This window comes from Suricata suricatta, chromosome 13, assembly GCF_006229205.1.
Source record: "Suricata suricatta isolate VVHF042 chromosome 13, meerkat_22Aug2017_6uvM2_HiC, whole genome shotgun sequence".
Lineage (NCBI taxonomy): Eukaryota > Metazoa > Chordata > Mammalia > Carnivora > Herpestidae > Suricata > Suricata suricatta.
This window is the reverse complement of record NC_043712.1, coordinates 34,062,595-34,080,580: the sequence shown is the minus strand read 5'-3', so window position 1 is coordinate 34,080,580 and position 17,986 is coordinate 34,062,595. Positions and strand designations below refer to the sequence as shown.

Below are 17,986 nucleotides of genomic sequence, written 5' to 3'. Positions count from 1 at the left end.
GTTTAACCCCCAACTTGTTTATTGCTGACCTCAAATAAGTCTGTTTCTAGTAGGGGAGACAGACAAATAATTAGGCATTTAAACTCCTTTTTCTCCCTTTTTCCTTTTCTTTTCCTAAATGATTCAATCCAACATCCATTCAATGTCAAGCAAGGTAGCTTTCCACTCAGAGGGGAAGGGGAGCTTGAGTGGCTTAGAGCAGGGGTGCTGGAGCCTAAGCAGGATGAGAAGGTTATCCATGTGAAAGTGTGGCCTGGTGCAGACCGTCTGAGCCCAAGCAAAGCGGGAAGGGCTTCCGGGCAGGCGGACAACTTGGTGAGGGTTGTCAGGGCCTAAGCAGAGAAAGGAGGGCGCCTGTGATGGTTAATTTCATGTGTCAATTAGACTGGCTCCTAGGTGCCCAGATTGAACATTATTTCTGTGTACGTTTATGATGGTATTTCTGGATGAGATCTTAATTTAACATCTTAATTTAATTAGCAGATTCAGTAAAGTATATTGCACTCCCCAGTGTTCATAAGCATCATTCAATCTCTTGAGAGTCTGACTAAAATGAAAGGTAGAGGAAGGAGTTTGCCCATTTTTTTTTCTTGCCTCATCTGTGAGCTGGGGCATCTCATCTTCTCCAATCATTGGACTTGGAGTTACATTGTCATCCCTAGTTCTCAGGCCTTCAGACTTACACCATCAGCTTTCCTGCCAGCTTACAGATGGCAAATTGTGGAACTTCTCAGCTTTCATAACTGTGTGAGCCAATTACTCATAATAATAAACCTCTCTCTCTAAATATATAGATAGATACAGATCTTCTACTGGTTGTGTTGCTCTGGAGAACCCTAAACTAATACAGCATCCACACAAGGACTAGGGCTTGGTTTAAGGTGTTGGAGCCTGAATGGGATAACAGGCCTCCATGTCAGGTGATGGTGGTGACAGTAGGGATGAGAGATATGTTACTTACAGAGAACTGATCAAATAACTAATATATTAAGGCTAACAGGAGCCAGGTTTCTTACTGCCAGAGAAGGAAGGTACAAATATGGGAGAAAGGAAAATCAGAATAAACCCTGAGATGCTGTATTGGAATTAGAAGTCAGTATGATCTCATGGCTTTCAATATATATGGATTCAGAAATTCTAAATTTTAGAAATCACTTTTAGTTGTAAAAGTGTGTTTACTTAGGTTATTCCCTAATTCAGTTCATTCAGGCCCAGGAGCAGTGACATCCTCAAAGCAGTCCATACCTACTATATAGATTTTGGTTTCTAAATACCATTTCCTACGAAAAGAAACCAGAACTCCTTGGAGAAATGGGTGATTCCAGGGCTGTGGCAGCTTACAATATAAGCTGAAATATCTTGTGCCAGAAAGTAAGGCCATGTTCAAAAAAATGATGTGGACATGTTAATAGAGCCTAGAAACCGGCCTAATGGGATTTCCATTGGCCCAATCTGATACCATTTGAACTTGAAAATAAATGATAGTAGCAGATTCTAACCTATTGAATAAGATAGGAATCTACGAGTCCAGACTGATATAAATGAATAAATAAATTGGAAGTGTGATGAACAGGATTTTTACTTAGTTTCTAAGTACCTGCCAACAAAATAAGTACAAAGTGAAATTATAAAGGGAAAGGAAAAGAATAACTTTACAGCAGAGGAACCAGCAGGCGGTTTAAGTGGTCAGAATTACTATAACCAGTAATCAGACAAATCGAAATTGTGTGCCACTTAATAGGATGCGGTGAGAAGAACAGCATCATATCTGTGATATTCCTGCCAAAGATGTATAATCTGTAACTAATCACTTGGAAATAGACAAATCCAGATTGAGGGGCATTCTACAAAATAACTGGTCTGTAATCTTTAAAATTTAAAATTTGTAGTCAGAATGAAGAATTGTTCTAGGTTGAAGGAAACTAAAGAGCTATGACAACTAAATGCATCCTGTGTTTTCTGACTGGTTCTTTCTGCTGCAAAAGCTTTATTGGGACGGTGAGTGACCTCGTTTGTGGAGTCTTAAAGAAAATCTGGATAACAGAGATTGTGGAGAGCTGCCAGAAGAGCTGTGGGAAGAGATGTGTGCCTTGACCTAATATCGGCCACCTGCAGGGCAGGACAGTGTTATCATTCCCAGCCCAAGGTCGGAGACAGCTTGGCTGGACTTTCTAATCGGCTCCTCAGACGCTGTGCTAAAACTGCAGCTTCTGTTTCTCCTTTACCCTAGCCTTTTCACGTGACCCTGTTTCTTAGCAACTGACCTGTGCTTTTTACCCTTTATAAGCTGAATGTGTTTTCTCAATAAATTGAGGCTTGATCAGAGACTTTGTCTTGCCTCCATTCTCTGTGCCCCCTGCCCCCCAATTCTCACTCCCTCCCTCAGGACCTGCGTTGACTGACCTGCGGGCCGGATCAAGAGATGAGACGACCTGAGTTCTTGCCCTTCAAAAATACCCTCCTTTGGGTCCACGCTTAAAGGACCTTCTTTGGCTCTTCTGCTCTAGCAATTCCCCTAGTCCTACACAACCCTGAATGCACAGGCTGAGCGCTGCTACTCCGGGAGTTCAGCAGAGAGCAGGACTGGAGCCTGGAGTGGGCAGAAGCCCCGCCTGGGGGGGCGGGGCAAAGAGTGGGCGTGAAAGGCGTCTCTGCACTCCGGGGAAGTGCGAGTAGGGGGCGGTGCCTTGCGGGGCGGAGCCACGCCGACTCCGCACGCGCGGGGCGGTGCCGGTGAGGCCGCGCCTCTTCCGTCCCGCTGCCTTTGCCTGCGCATGTGGGCTCCCTAAGGCAGCTCGGCGGTGTTAGTGTAAAGGCCTAAACTTGGCGGCCAGACTGGCGAGATGGCGGCGGAGGAGTTGTCGAGTGCGAGGTGGCTGTACTGTGGGGAGCCCGACGAGAGCCGGAGAGCAGTACTGGGTAAAGACTGCGGAGCCGGAGTGTAGTTCCCTATAGCTCCCTCCCCTTCCGTCTGGGTGCCTCTACAGTCCTCCCGCCGCTGTCAGGCCCTTTTCCCAGGTGGGCCGAGACCCGCTCTAGTCTCCTCCACTACTTGGGACTTGGCCAGGGCTCCTCTGTCATCCCACCATCTTTCTTTCACCACTTCCGCTGGATAAGGATATCCCTGGCACCTTCCTCCCCAAAGCTGCATCTGTCGTCCCCTCCCCACTCACCTGCCGCGTTTCCTTCTCTCCCCTGGGCAGAGATTCCCCTGTCTCTAGGTCTGGCTCAGGCCTCCTCAGCCCTATTCCCCTAGTTATTCCCTTCAGCCACAGCCCTTCCCCAGCACTACTCTCACCCATCTCTTCCCAGCTGGACCAGGACCCCCTTAAGTGCCCCTTTAGATCAGGACCTGGGCTTCCTTACCATTCCCATTCCTTCAGTCGCTCCCTCCCAAGGACGGTCCAATTCCTCCCCAGCGTGTACTGTGGGTCCTCCTACTTTCATCTCATTCTCGGCCTGCAATCTTACAGTCCAGTTCTCCAATGGGAAGCTGCAGAATCCAGGGCAGATGCGCTTTACCTTGTACAAGAGCAATGACTCCACAAACCCCAGGAAGAGGGGTCAGCGGATCCTGGTAAGTGCTGCAGGAGCCAATTGCTTCCACTCTGCAGGCCTCTGGAGGCATAGAGGCGTTTGAGTGTGGGTGGATGTAGGACAGAGTAGGAGGGGAAATGGTGTGGGGGGGAGGGGAGGTGGATAGCGAATGGGTCTTTGAAGAACTCCTGTGAGCCCCAGCAAGTCGGGGTGTGGGGACAGGCTCCATTCAGTTATGTACTTTTGGTAAAGTGATGCCCTTTCATTGATTTGTTTATTCAACAAGCATTTATTGAGCACCCACCGCAGCCCTGTACTGTACGCTGCAAGAGAAACAGCTAGGTGGGACCTGGCCCCACTCTAAGGGAGCTCATACTCTAGAGCACTGTTTCTCAACCTTGGCACCATTGTCATTTGGACCCAGATAATTGTTTGTTGTTGGCCCATCCTGTGCATTGCAGGACGTTCAAGAGCTTCCCTGGTCGCTGACCACTAGATACCAGTAGCACCTCGTAGTTGTGACAATCAGAATGTCAGACATTCCCAGATGTCCCAGGAAGGAGGATTTCCCTTGGGTTGAGAACCATTGATTCAGAGAGATGAGAACTGGTTTTGAGTTCAGCAGCTCCTCCAAGCAGACAAGCTCAGAGCCTGGCGGAGGGAGAGTGAGCTCAGTCAGAATCTCTGCTTGCCAGAAGGCCTTCCCGGGGGAGGGCGCATTGGAGCTGAGCTCTGAAGGATGGAGGAGGGTTTGACAGCTGAGGTTTAGTATCCAAGTGGAGAGGATGGCAGGGACCAACAGGGAAGCAGGAAAGCTTGGCTGTGATTGAAGAATGAAACAGCTGCTTTCATAGTCCTGTGAGCATATAAGGAGCACTCATGGGAGAGATGGCCAAGAAGTTCAGGAAGGGCTTGGAAGTTGCTGGCAGAACCGTTTTGTAGCATGTCTCTCAGTGCTGGGAGCTCAGGGCCTCTCCCCCAGGTCCTGTGGTGCAAGGGCTGCAGTTCCCCCTAGAACTTTTCAGACCACCTAGAAGCCAGCACCATCTGGGGCTTCCCTTTCAAAATTCCTCTTGCCTTTCTGCTAGGGACACCTCAGATTCACTTGGATGGGGGGCTGGATCATCTCCCAGAGGCTCTCTAGTTCTAATCCACTGTGGTTTGGATTCTAAAGCTTTTGCAAATGTGGGAAAGGGAGACAAGATGCTTAATACCTTTCAACGTTGGTTGTTGTGGTGTTTTTTTCTCTTTACATTTTAGGCTGCTGAAACAGACAGACTTTCCTATGTGGGAAACAATTTTGGGACTGGAGCCCTCAAATGCAACACTCTGTGCAGGTAAGAATAGGGGAAGGGACAGTGGGAGGAGAGGATCGTGGTGGTGAGCCTGGCACTGCTGTTTTCGGTCTTCATTTTAGGGGCAGTGGGGGAAACCTGGAGACGTTTACCATATCCCTGCGTTCCCAGATCCAGGGACCCTCACACCAGCATGTGGACATGCCTGAAAGGGAATAATAAATGAGTTACATTTGTTGGATTTCCTAACAAACCTCATTTATTTATAATTTTTTAGGGGTGCCTGGCTGGCTCGGGCTGTGAAGTATGTGACTCTTGATCTCAGGGTTGTGAGTTTGAGTCCCACATTGGGTAGAGATTCCATGAAAATAAAATCTTAGGGGCTCGTGGGTGGCTCAGTTGGTTAAGTCTCCAACTCTTAATTTTGGCTCAGGTCATGATCTTGAGGTTTGGGGCATCGAGCCCCACATCGGGCTCTGTGCTGACAGTGCAGAGCCTGCTTGGGATTCTCTCTCCCTCTCTCTGGCCCTCCCTACCCTCCCCCTGCCCCAGCCAAACTAAATAAATATACATTTTTTAAAAATAAAATAAAACCTTAAAAATAATTTAAAAAAATTGAGGTATAATACAACGTACTAGTTTCAGGTATATAGCATAACAATTAGATATTTGTATATATTACAAAACAGTCACTGTAATAAGTATAGTCATCCATTACCACACATCGTTAGAATTTTTTTCTCATGATGAAAACTTTTAAGATATATTCTCTTAGCAACTTTCAAACATACAATATAGTATTATTAATTACAGTCACCGTGCTGTACATTACATTCCCAGGGCTTATTTATTTTGTAACTGAAAGTACCTTTTGACCAGCTTCATTAATTTGACCACCTCATTAATTTGCAATATCCTCTATAATTGTCTTGTTCCCAAAAGGCAGCCGTCTCCACTTATCTGGACTGTGTGATCAACAGGCCAAAGCTTGCCAGAAAAATTTTCTGGAACTAACCCCAAGAAAAGGATTTGGTAGTGTCAGAGACTCCATCCAGCTCTACTACTGAGCAACTGACTTTGGGCAACTCTGTCCTTCACTGACCCCCTCTCTCCTGGGTGCAATGAAGATCATCCACCTGAACGGACTGGACCGTCAGGCGCTGGTGTCCCTCTGATAGTATGCGACAGTGAACCACAAAAAAGACCTTTACAAAGCCCCCCATGAAACCACCCTGTTAGAGGTCAGATTAATGTGTATGTGCTTAAAACTGTTTACACCACGTCCTGCCTTTACAAAGATTCTCTAATCAGACTGTCTTCTCCCTATAATTACCAAGGTTTTACTTGTCTTTGCCTCCACAAAATTTGTGTAAATTCTAGTGTAATTCTAGATTTTTATATTTCCAAAGAGTTTCCCACTACAGCAATGAGCACAAGTGTGATTGGCTTCCAGAACCACCTGGTAGCATTTTTTTTTTCTTCCAGAACTCCCTCTTGAAGTCCCTCCTTCCTTGTTTCCTTTCCCTTTCCTGCTAAGAATTGCTGCTCTTGGGAATTATTGTTATTCAGCAGCAAGTGGTGTGTCCCTCAAGTGTATTGAGGCAGAAAGACCCTTGAGTACTTTTAAGCAGGAAAAAGGAAATTGTATAAACAATACCTTGTGAATAATCCATTATGATTGGTGTTATTCCTTCTTTATTGAGGCACTTTGTGGGAATTCTGAACAAGACCTCCGGCCAGATGGAAGTGTATGATGCTGAATTATTCAACATGCAGCCACTGTTTGCAGGTAGGTCCCAGTCATGAAGGCCCATAAAAACACTGCATAGTTTAGGTTTGCTGGACAAATTAGGTTTTGATTTGTAAAACACATTTTGAAGTTATTTTTAAAAGGGTGCCTTCCTGCAAATATTTATTGATGACCTACTATGCTCCAGGCACAAGTTTGGGGCTGGAGATGTAGCAAAACAGATACAGATCCTCTCCCTTCAATGTTTACATATTTGAGATCAGAAAATAATTTTAGTTTAAGCCAGTTCTGCAGTGATCGGAGCAAAATATTGTAGAGCATGCCAGATATATATATATATTTCATTCAAAGGCCTTTTTTTTTTTAAACTCTTAGCTGTTCTGATTAGAGTAGAGGTTTTAGGGTCTTTAGCAGGTGACGGGAGTTGCTTATGGGTTGGACAGTAACTTTTTTTTTTTTTTTTTTGAGAGAGAGAACAAGGGAGGGATAGAGAGAGAGAGAGAGGAAGAGAGGGAATCCCAAGCGGGCTCTGTGATAAACTGTGAGATCATGGCCTGAGCTGAAATCAAGAGTTAGATGCTTAACTGACTGAGCCACCAAGTGCCCGTTGACGCTTTCCGACTTAGGAGGAGATCCATTTTTCCCTAATCCAGAGGGAGAGCTTGTATCTTTTCTCTGCTTTGGCATCTTAGAATGCTCCGGCCTGGAGCGGGATCTTCCAGAACATCAGAGGGTCAGACTCAAGGGGCTCCTGTGCCCTAAATCTTAAAGGCACTCATGGTGAGGGGGGTATAGATGAGGGGGACTGCTAGGGTGACGGTGGACCTGCTGGTACTGTCAGAGGCAGTAGTTCCAACTTTACTCCCGCAGAGCGGCGGTGCCAGTCCTTTCAGAATCTGCGGGACCTGGACCTACTTCCCGGAAACATACGCAATATACAAGAATATATGTGAGATTTTCCATACAGTTGTAAAGGGCTTTTGAGTCCTAAAACCCACCTGTGAATTTCAGAGATCCATAATCTATAGGTTAAGAATTCCTTGGGGCACCTGGGTGGCTCAGTCGGTTGGATGTCTGACTTTGGCTCAGGTCATGATTTCAGGGTTCATGAGATTGAGCCCCATGTTGGGCTCTGTGCTGACAGTGGAGAACCTGCTCTCTCTCTTTCTCCCTCTCAAAAATAAATAAACAAACTTTAAGAAACAAAAACAAAAAGAATTCCTTGCTTTGCAAGCACATCTAGCTACATTTAAATTATCCTCCAAATGCTCTTCCGATTTCCAGAGAGACAAAAGAAATTGTCTATTGTTGATTAACAAATAATGGTTTATTGTAAACATTATGTATATGTGTATGTATATGTATACACACATATATACACACACACACATACATGTACATGCAACTTAGTTATTAAGTCCTTACTATGTGCTAGGCACTGTTCTAAGCACTTTCAATGCCCTACATCATTTGCTTCACATAACAACCCTCTGGTTTTATCGAGGACAGAACTGGCACAGAGTGAACTGACTTGGCAGGGACACAGTGCTGCTGTCTATGTCTGTATAAAATACCACAGCATGTCATGTATATATACGTATGACCTGGGATTGAGACTCTGGCAAGGTCACTCTAGAGCTTATGCTCCTGTGTCCACTAGATTATCCTGGCCCTTATGTATGAATACTTTATGGGAGATTTCAGAGCTTCATATAAGTAATACATACCTCACATTTATGCCTACCTACTTTTAGGTCTTTTATAAGGAGGGCAAAACTATTTACTGGAAAGAACCAAGGACTTGAGCTTGGTTTCTAATCCCACTTTGGCCACGGCCTGGTCACCTGACCTGGGGCAAATTATTTCATCTGGAGGCTTCATTTTTCCTTATTTGTAAAATGAAGAGGTTGGACCAGATGACCCCTTCATTTGACTCCTTAATTTATTCTCCAAATCCTCTAACTGTACTGAAGCCACAGACTAAATATTTACAGGATCCATTGTATCAAACTCTGGGAAGTTCTGCAGTAAAGAAATCTGTTTCTCTGAGATGAGCTGTTAAGTAACTATTAAACACCATTACAATCTGTGGGCCTTACAGCTCGCTTGTTTTTCCTCTCTGTTTTTGTTTGTTTTGTGCTTTGATAGACGAGTCCATCGAGATTGAATCGACACAAGAGAATCAGGCCAAAACTTTTAGAGAAAAGGTAAGTGTGATAGAACTGAGACATGGGACCTGAAATGCGTTCCTTCTAGGCCTGGCGTTTCCCCATCAGTAAAACAAGCTGGTCCTCTGGGCCGATACAGGGGTAGCAGAATACAGGTTTCAGAAAATACTGGTTGTAGCCCGGAAACTATCTCTTTAAAACAAAAGTAAACTTCAGGATCTTCAAGTTAGGCAGTTCCTACAGAGCTCATCTCACCCCAGGAGGGCACATTGATTGAATCTTCAGGGCTGCCTGGAGCACTGTGTTGAGAACAGGAATGGGTATGAGGTGGTCTTCTGGCTCAGAGGGAAAGAGTCCTAATTCTGGTAATTACTTTACAAACAGAGACACTGTTGCTTTGTAAATAGCCCATGACAGCTTACAAAGCAAGTGCTTCAGATCTGTTAATACAACCAACCTGGGAGATAGGTATGGTTCAGCCCAATTTGCAGGTGTGGTAACAGTCATGGCTCAGAAAGGCCCAGGTTTTCCCCATAGTCACACAGGAATAGCAGTCCCCAGCCTGTCCCCTAGACGAACCAAATTTGTCTTTGCACAGATGGATTCTTGTATTGAAGCTTTTGGAACCACCAAACAGAAGCGGGCTTTGAACTCCAGAAGAATGAACAGAGTTGGCAATGAATCTCTGAACTGTGCAGTAGCTAAAGCCGCAGAGAATATTATTGATGCAAAGGGTGTGACTGGTAAGCAGCTGGGACCTGGGTAAGAGTCTGCTCGCGGAGACCGCTTTCTCTTCCCTTGAGACCTCTGACCTGCCCCACAGATGGAAATAATGGGCGTTCGGCCTGGATTCTGTCCTCTCACTGAATGCTTTCCTGGGAACAGACTCTGGAAGTAATGAGAAACATCTGCCCTCAGGGAGCTCATGGGCAAGTAGAAGAGACAGGCATGGGGTGTGCACGCCGTGTCCTTGGTGCCAGGGTGCCGGGGGGGAAGGCTTCATGTCTCTGGGAGCCGCAGGCAGGTTTTGTGGAAAAAGACCTAAGTGACGCTGGTGCTGCTGAACTGAGCCTCTGGAAACAGGGCTTCACTGTGGACCTTCTGTTCCTAAGTTCGTCAGCAGCTTGCATATCTCATTGTATTATTTAAAAATGTATTTAATGCTCAAGTGCATCATAAGAACGTAAGAGAAGGTTTACAGAAGAGCAGTTTTTCTTTCCTTTTTTTTAAAGATTTTCTTTTTAATGTTTGTTTATTTTTGAGAGAGAGAGACATAGTATGTGAGCAGGGGAGGGGCAGAGAGAGAGGGAGACACAGAATCAGAAGCAGGCTCCAGGCTCTGAGCTGTCAGCACAGAGCCTGACGTGGGGCTTGAACCCACGAACCGTGAGATCATGACCTGAGCTGAAGTTGGCTGCTTAACCAACTGAGCCACCCAGGCGCCCCCAGAAGAGCAATTTTCCTATCAAGAGTGGGATTTTAGTAATTTTTAGAAAATCTTTCCAAACCCTATAATCATATAAATATTTTCCAACTTTTTTTGCAGTACTTTCACAATTTTACTTTTTCCATTTAAGTCTTAAGATTTTTTTGGCATATGATAGAGACCTAATTTTATATTTTCTAAAGAATTAACCAGCTGTCCCCAACTCCATCCTTTTCTTTGTAGAAGATGATTTACAAAGGCCTCCTTCTCATGTTAGCACATTCTGTCTGTGTTCTGTTCCATTGTCCGTTCTGTTCCCATGGCAGCACGGGGTTTTTGGATTTTGGTGCCTCACCATCTGGTTTATTTTCTGATAGGGCAAGTTCCTCCTACTCCTTCCTTTTATTTTTCACAAACATTAGTTAGGGAAGCATGCTTTTTTTTTCCTCAGGTAATCTTAAGAATTATTTTGTCAAATTCCCTCAAAACACAATTGAGATTAATATGAAGAGAATCACCATCTTACAATATTATGTTTTCTTATCCAGGAACATAAAAATATGGCTGTCCATTTATTTGAAAGCATATGTAAATTAAAAAGGTTTTTTAGTGTTTATTTTTTTGAGAGAGAGAGAGAGAGAGAATGATCAGGGGAGGGGCAGAAAGAGGGGGAGACACAGAATCGGAAGCAAGCTCCAGGCTCTGAGCTGTCAGCACAGAGCCTGACGCGGGGCTTGAACTCACAAACTGTGAGATCATTACCTGAGCCAAAGACAAGACGCTTAACCATTTGAGCCCCTCAGCTGCTTATATAAGTAAATTTTGTAATGTTTTTGTTGAGTTTACTGTCAGCTATCAAAGTACATCCAAAAATAAAAATAATTACCTATTTCTCATCAATTTACCAGACCATTATTAATTTTCCTGTATTCCTCTCTGTCTACGTCTATATGCATACTTAATTCTTACATGGTTATCCTTGTAGAGTAGTTCACAGTTTTATATTTTGTTTTTTCCTTTTTTCTCACAATATATGGAGTTTCTGGAAGTTAAGCCATTAAAGGCTTTTTTGAATATCCCTCACTTTTAGCTTCTCCTGTATTGTACATATTTATCAGCACACCTGTGTCTCCTACATTACCTCTGTTACAAGTCACTTGAGGGGGACCACGCCGTGTGTGCCTTCTCCGGTGCCTGGTTAGGCTTGTGGCCTGAGTGCACGTCATCCTGGAGCTGTCAGCCTGCTGGGGAGGTCAGGCCACCTCGGCAGGAGCATTCAGATGTGGAATTTCCAGACCAGTTACGATCTGGAGCACATAGTGTTGGGGAACCTGCAGACAAACAGGATGATACTGACACCACCTCTCCTTTATGAAAAAGCTCTGGTCAATGATGCCATGCATGATGACCGGCAGGACGACTCCCTGTACCTTCCTCCCTGCCACGCTGATGCGGTCAAGCCTGAAGACGTGTATAAATTTGAAGACTGTATCCTTGTTGCAGTAGAAACCCTGCTTTATTTTCCCTGGGTTGGGATGTGTGTAGACGAGTGGACAGACAGGCTCTCTGGGGTGTTGGTGGGCCCACGGTGCCTACGGAAGCTACATCCAGGTCTTTGCACTTGCTCCAGTGCTGTTGCTGAGCAGTCGGCTACGGGACTGGCCCTCAGCCCCTGAGATTCAAAACTATCCCTCAGGAGTGTGCCAAATCCCCTTGAGCTCAGCCCTGTGGGGGCCACTCTCTGTGAGTGGTCAAAATAAGACTTTTAAGTCAAGCAGTGCCTTAAGCCTAAGCCAGACTGATTTCTCAAGGTAGGGTTGGACAACAGAAGTTCGCCACACGGGTCTAGTCAGAGGGAAAACGCCTACGGTAGCTTTGTGATAAGACAAGGAGGCAGAAGTGCCCAGGCAGCGAATGTGCTCTGGCCTGGGAGTCTGGAGAACCGAGACCCTGAGCTCAGCCTGTGGATTATGTGAACTTCCCCTAGCTGGGCCTCAGCTGTCGCATCTCTAAAATGGGGCCACTCTTGAGATGAGCTAGCCAGTTGAGTGTTTCCATTTTGGTCGCATTGTGTTCTTGACCTGTGACTAGTGCTCTCCCCTGCGGAGTATGAAGCTCTTCAGAGCCCATCTGAAGCTTTCAGGAATGTCTCCTCAGAGGAAATCCTGAAGATGATTGAAGAGAACAGGTACCCCCCCAACCCCTTGGGCGGATGGAGTGTCTGGGGCAGTGATGTCAGAACACAACAGCAGTCAGACAAAGCAGACCTTTAGGGGTGTCAGTCATTGAGGGTGTGTGTCTTTTCAGCATTTCAACATGAACGAGCCAACGTTTTCTTGAAAATGTTTGGGCTTTCAGACTTCTTGTCCAAAGGCTGTGGGTGGCATTCAAGGGAGAGAGAGGTGGCCTCTGAGTACATGGAGCCTGTGGCTGGGCAGAGGGTGCCGGCGCCCTGTGGTCTGGGGCTTGGAACCGGAGCTGGCCCACGTCCCCAGTGTTATGCTGATAGTGATTGTCACCAGTGGGGCCCAGGAGCGAGCCCGTGAGTGGGTGCCAGTGGAAGTGGTGAGCGGAGTGAGCATTTTAACTTAAAGTTATGTATTTAAATACTGTATAGTTTAGGGGCGCCCAGATGGCTCAGTCGGTTAAGAGTCCAACACTTGATCTTGACTCAAGTCATATCTCACGGTTCATGAGTTTGAGGCCTGAATCAGGAGTGCGGCGCCTGCTTGGGATTCTCTCTCTCCCAGCCTCTCTCTCTGCCCCTCCCCCACTCACACCAAGTGTGCTCTTTCTCTCTCAAAATAAACTAAAAAAAAAGAAATACTATATATTTTAAATAATTCAGATTATCCCCCCCTCCTTGGGCCTTTACAGCAGCTTTTTTTTTTTAAATGATGATAGTGGAATTTTTTGCTCTTAAGAGTTTTTCCTGTTAATAATTTTATCTTAAGAAAATAAAAAATTGCCAAAACGTTGAGTGCAGAGCCTGATGCAGGGCTCGAACTCATGAACTGTGAGATCATGAGCTGAGCTGAAATCAAGAGTCAGATGCTTAAACACTTGAGCCATCCATGAGCCCCAAGTTCCCTGATTTTTGAAAGTGCCTTTATTTTTTTTTCCTCCAAAGATTCATTTCCAGCAACGTTTATTACTGGTTCTTGGTTGTCTTAATGTAATTGTGACTCATAGCAGGTGCAGGAACAAGCTCTGGGCTAAGCTTGGAGAATGAACTCCCTGAGCTCTGCCCGAGGTACTGTGGGATCTGTGTGATCTTCCCTTCTCTGGGCCTCAGTTTTCCTATCTGTAAAATGAGGCCACTCTCTTGAAGAGCTTTTTTATCTCTGTGAGTCCAGGATTCTCAGAGTGGTAGAATAGTACATAAAAATAATAGCTAACATTGATGGAAGCTCTTGTATGTGCCAAGTACTGTTCTAAAACACTATTTGCATTGTCTCATTTAATGCCCAGAAAACCCCTAGTCTGAGGTTAAATTTTTAGGTGGAGATGACGTACAAAGATGTATAGAAGATGTACAGAAACTTGCACATGCCACCGAATGGCAGAGAGGGGATTCAAACCTAGGCAGTTTAACTCAAGAGCCTGTGCTCCAGACCCCTGCATCAGGGTGGGGCAGACTGTGGCATGCCAAGTCTGGCCTCCTGCCTCTGAATAAAGTTTTATTGGAACACAGCCATGATCATTCATTTATGTATTATTAATGGCTGTTTTTGCAGTGGCTGCTTTAAGTAGACGCAACAGAGACCGTATGTCCCACAAACCCTAAAATATTTAGTCTAGTCCTTTACTGCCTTGGCACTAAACCGTGCTCACTGTGTTATAAGGAGCGTTGATAGAATGGCCGTTTCTTGACTGTTGAGCGTGCATCAGCTGTGAAGGAAGCCTGCTGTTTTCATTGACAGCGTGAATGGCTCCTGACAGGGCCGGTCTGACACCTTCCTCCTTTGTTTTAGCCACTGCTCCTTTGTCATAGAAGCATTGAAGTCTTTGCCGTCAGATGAGAAGAGCCGAGACCACCAGGCCCGATGCATATGGTTTCTGGACAGGCTTATCAAATTTCGAGCACAGAAAGTGATAAAGCGGAAAAGTAAGTCCATGATAGACATTTTATCCTTGTTATTTCTAGTCTGTGATTTGTCTGTTAGACCAGCTCTAATGAGAGAAGAAAATGGATGTGTCTGTCTCGACCTTTATTTGTGACTGTGTAACACTGAGCTTCCTGTAGGCGTGCCAGCAGACTGAGAGGGCCGGCCCAGCTCTCCCCTCACCTGAAAACGGAGATAGGCCGGGCCATACACGTGTTCAGAGGTGACATTCACTACGTCTCCTGTGCGTGGGGCAAAGTATACTGTCTGGTCACATCATGCACATGTCAAGGGATCGTTGGGCAAACATGAGCCCTCTGGGGGAGAAAACTTGGCCTTGCTCATATGGACGCTTGTGGCAGGTTTATTTTGTGTCAGCTGATTTCTGACTGACGAGGAGAGTCCATTCCCACTGGTGACCCATGTCACGTGGCTGGAGCCACACGTGGATGCCTCATATCCACCCAGCGTTGGAAACCCGCCTGTGGTTTTAGGTGCAAGGTGCTGCAGTCTTCTTACCGTGGTTGAGCTCCCAAGAGTCTGTATGTTCTCAGGATTTGCTTGCTGCTTATTTTCACATTTTAGCCTCTCCTCCTTTCCCTCTTCCTGGGCTTTTGCACTGTTTGCTTTGTCACACCTTACGAATTCTAGGTCTTTAGGTCTCATCAAAGTGTAGTTTTCCTCCCTTTCTCTGCCCCATCACAAACGTCTCTCGGGCGTGTGCGGTCTGCGGGCCGAAGCCTACTTGAGCACATTTTCCTTGGGAAGTGGCTCTTCTGTGTCATGGGCCCTGCTGCTCGTAGCACATGGTTGTGTCCATTGCAGGGGCCCAACTGTTGGCCTCTTCTCCCACTCATGGAGGAGCTGTGGGGTGAGGGTTTGGAAACAAAATGCTCACACTCAGCTTTGTGTTGTAGGCGCCCTGGGACCGGAGGTCCCCCACATCATCAGCACCAAACTGCTGAAGCACTTCACCTGCTTGACCTACAACAACGGCAGGTCGGGGGGCTTGGCTTCTGGGGCTCTGCCTATAAAGGAGGGAAGCGGGTCGGGGAGGGCAGTGGGAGTGGGGATGAGAGCGTGGATTGGATTCCATGACCACAGACACTGCTGAGGAGAGCACTCACTGCCCTTTGCAGGGGCCCGGGTCAGATCAGTTGAGGAAACACTATGTGTTACATGCTCTGTCCCCCTTGGAGAAGTTCACATTAGAGGCTCGGGGAAGTCCTGCAGCTGGAGACTTCTTTCCAAAGGTTCCAAGGAACCGTTCCTAGTATCTCACAGAACCAGTGTTCTATGAAAAGGCAGTGTTGCAGAAAAGGACAGGCCAGTGCCCTGTGAGTTTGAGATGACTGTTTTCCAAGCAGCCCTGCTGAGCAATGGGGACACGCTCAGAGGGTCTGTGTCCTTGAGAAGCTCTAACTGTGCCTGGGGAAAGTGTAGGCGTGGCTTTCTCTGTCCCGCTGGGAGGGAAGACTGGGATTGGCTCACCGCTCTCCTGTGTGTGAAGGCCCGGGCACCTTGACCGCATAAGGAATGTTGCTCAGATTTCTTTTCTTCTCCCCAAGATGGGAAGACATTGAGTGTGCATGAGAATCAGGCTTGGATGTTTTTATTCTGCTTCTGGAATAATCATCTTAGAGTTTAACGCTGTCTCTCCTTCACTGCCACTGATTGTAGCCTACGGAACTTAATTTCGGATTCAATGAAGGCGAAGATCACCGCGTACGTAATCATACTGGCTTTGCACATAAGCGACTTCCAGATTGACCTGACGTTGTTACAGAGGGACCTGAAGCTCAGTGAGAGGAGGTGAGCACAACAGAATGATAAACTCCCTGTGGGGTGCTCAGTGTATTTCTAGTACTGCTGGCCAGCAGGGGGCACCATCAAGGGAACTGGGGACATTTGATACAGGTCAGAGGACAGTTGTCAGCAAATCAGTGATTAAATGACTGAGCAACCAAGACATTACTATGTGCCTTGTCTTTTCTATGCACAGTATTAAATCTGTCGTGATCTCAGTGATTTTCCTAAAAACCAGTGGGAGAACCTTCAGTTCAAAGAAGTCAGCGACTTTCCCAGGGTTACACCACCAAGAAGCAGAATAGTTGGGCTTCGAGCCTGAGCTTTCTCATAGCATTCTGCCCGTGTAACCCAGTGGTCTCTGAATTGCTGTCACTGGGGAGAGGGGTCTGAATGGTCCTGAGGGGTGGAGCTCAGGAGTGCAAATAATGAGGAACCCAATGTCAGCCTAGCAAAAAAACATTCTCAGAGTCTGATGGAAGGGGATGGGGGGTGGGGGTGGAACACCATTTGTCAGGGATGTCACATTGGGGCTTTTGTGACCCAGCAGCCCTGCTGAGCAGCAGGGACAGGCTTGGAAGATCCTGGGAGAGTTGGCAGAGATGTGGTCTCGGGCTCTTTCCACCCTTCCTAAGAAGGACTCAAAAGAGGCAGAACTTCCCAGGATCGTGAACTGTGGGATATGTTGGCCTTTGGGTGATTTAAGAGCGTCTCATATCCATGGCCCCCGATGGTGTTCCAAGAGCACCAATGAAAATACCCTTGTCTGGGCTCTTCTAGTAGCCCCTGGAGGAATTATCCTGAGGGCCGTCCATAAAAGGCATTCTAACAGGCAGTGAGGTTGAAAATAAGAGAGAAACAAGATACTGGGAGCCTGTAAAGTTTTAGCAGAATTCTAACAAGTGCTCAATCCTGGTTATCAGAAGTAAACAGAGTTATTCATTGTGTCTAGATAACCTGGTTTTCCATTGCCTGTATGGATACTTTCTGAAAGGAACACATTAAACAAAACAGTCTTGGGGCGCCTGGCTGGCTCAGTCAGTGGAGCGTGCGGTCTTGATCTTGGGGTTGTAGGTTTGAGCTCCACATTGGGTGTAGGGATTACTTAAAAATACAAATCTTTTAAAATAAATAAAATAGAATAAAAGTGTCTTTTTGATGGCTCTGGAGCAGGTGTCATCTCCTGCTCTGCTGTGCTCCTGGTGGGCGCGTTGGGGATTCTGTCTTCACGGCCTGGAGCGTGAATGCCACTCACTCCTGCCCAGCGCAGACCTGCTGAGGACCTTCTCTCCCATTTGTTCTGTGTATTTGTTCCTTAGGATGATTGAGATTGCGAGAGCCATGAGGCTGAAGATCTCTAAAAGAAGTGTGTCTCTAGCAGCTGGCAGGGATGAGGATCACAAACTGGGCACCCTGTCCATCCCGCTGCCTCCAGCCCAGACCGCGGACCGCCAGTCAAAGCGGAGGAGGATCACCTAGAGGTGTGCTTCCCAGATAGAGCATATGGCCACACGGAGCCACTGCTTGTGTCCATTTCCATTTTTATTAAAGTGAGAAGGAAAAAGAAGCCTTGCTTTGGCGTGGGCATGAAGCCTGAAGCAGCGTCTCGGAGCATGCCTCTCTTCAGCGGAAATATAAAGTGATGGCTGTGTTGGACTGACTTTCCCTCTCTCCTTTGGTGTTGCTGTGATTCTGAGTGGCAGGTGGTTCCTGTGGGAGGGTGGGGCCTGGGGAGTCTGCGCCGACAGATCTTACAGGCTGGATCCTAGGCCAGACCTAATGGGTGAGTGTTCATTGAGAGACTTGTGAAGTGCTTAGTCTGGAAGGGCCGGGGAGCGCATAGGGAGGACAGCGTGGTCCAGTGGGGTGGGGCGGGCGGCCTCCGGCTTTCCCTGCAG

General features: G+C 46.6%; 1 protein-coding gene across 1 annotated transcript; it reads left to right on the top strand.

The window, feature by feature from the left end:
- Window positions 1–2,731: 2,731 nt before the first annotated feature.
- On the top strand, window positions 2,732–17,749 carry POLR1E (RNA polymerase I subunit E). Its single transcript, XM_029920700.1, has 12 exons — window positions 2,732–2,919; window positions 3,474–3,577; window positions 4,798–4,874; window positions 6,536–6,621; window positions 8,731–8,789; window positions 9,349–9,493; window positions 11,557–11,664; window positions 12,268–12,364; window positions 14,151–14,284; window positions 15,200–15,281; window positions 15,963–16,094; window positions 17,408–17,749. The coding sequence occupies exons 1-12, from the start codon at window positions 2,844–2,846 to the stop codon at window positions 17,565–17,567; spliced, it is 1,260 nt and encodes a 419-aa protein (XP_029776560.1). The 5' UTR covers window positions 2,732–2,843; the 3' UTR covers window positions 17,568–17,749.
- The last annotated feature ends 237 nt before the right edge of the window (window positions 17,750–17,986 follow it).

Bases quoted from the DNA above. Each gene is read 5' to 3' on its own strand.
- POLR1E (XM_029920700.1), top strand. From the start codon at position 2,844: ATGGCGGCGGAGGAGTTGTCGAGTGCGAGGTGGCTGTACTGTGGGGAG. The intron at 6,622-8,730 runs GTAGGTCCCAGT...GTGCTTTGATAG, and splicing joins CATGCAGCCACTGTTTGCAG to ACGAGTCCATCGAGATTGAA. The intron at 9,494-11,556 runs GTAAGCAGCTGG...TTTATGAAAAAG, and splicing joins TGATGCAAAGGGTGTGACTG to CTCTGGTCAATGATGCCATG.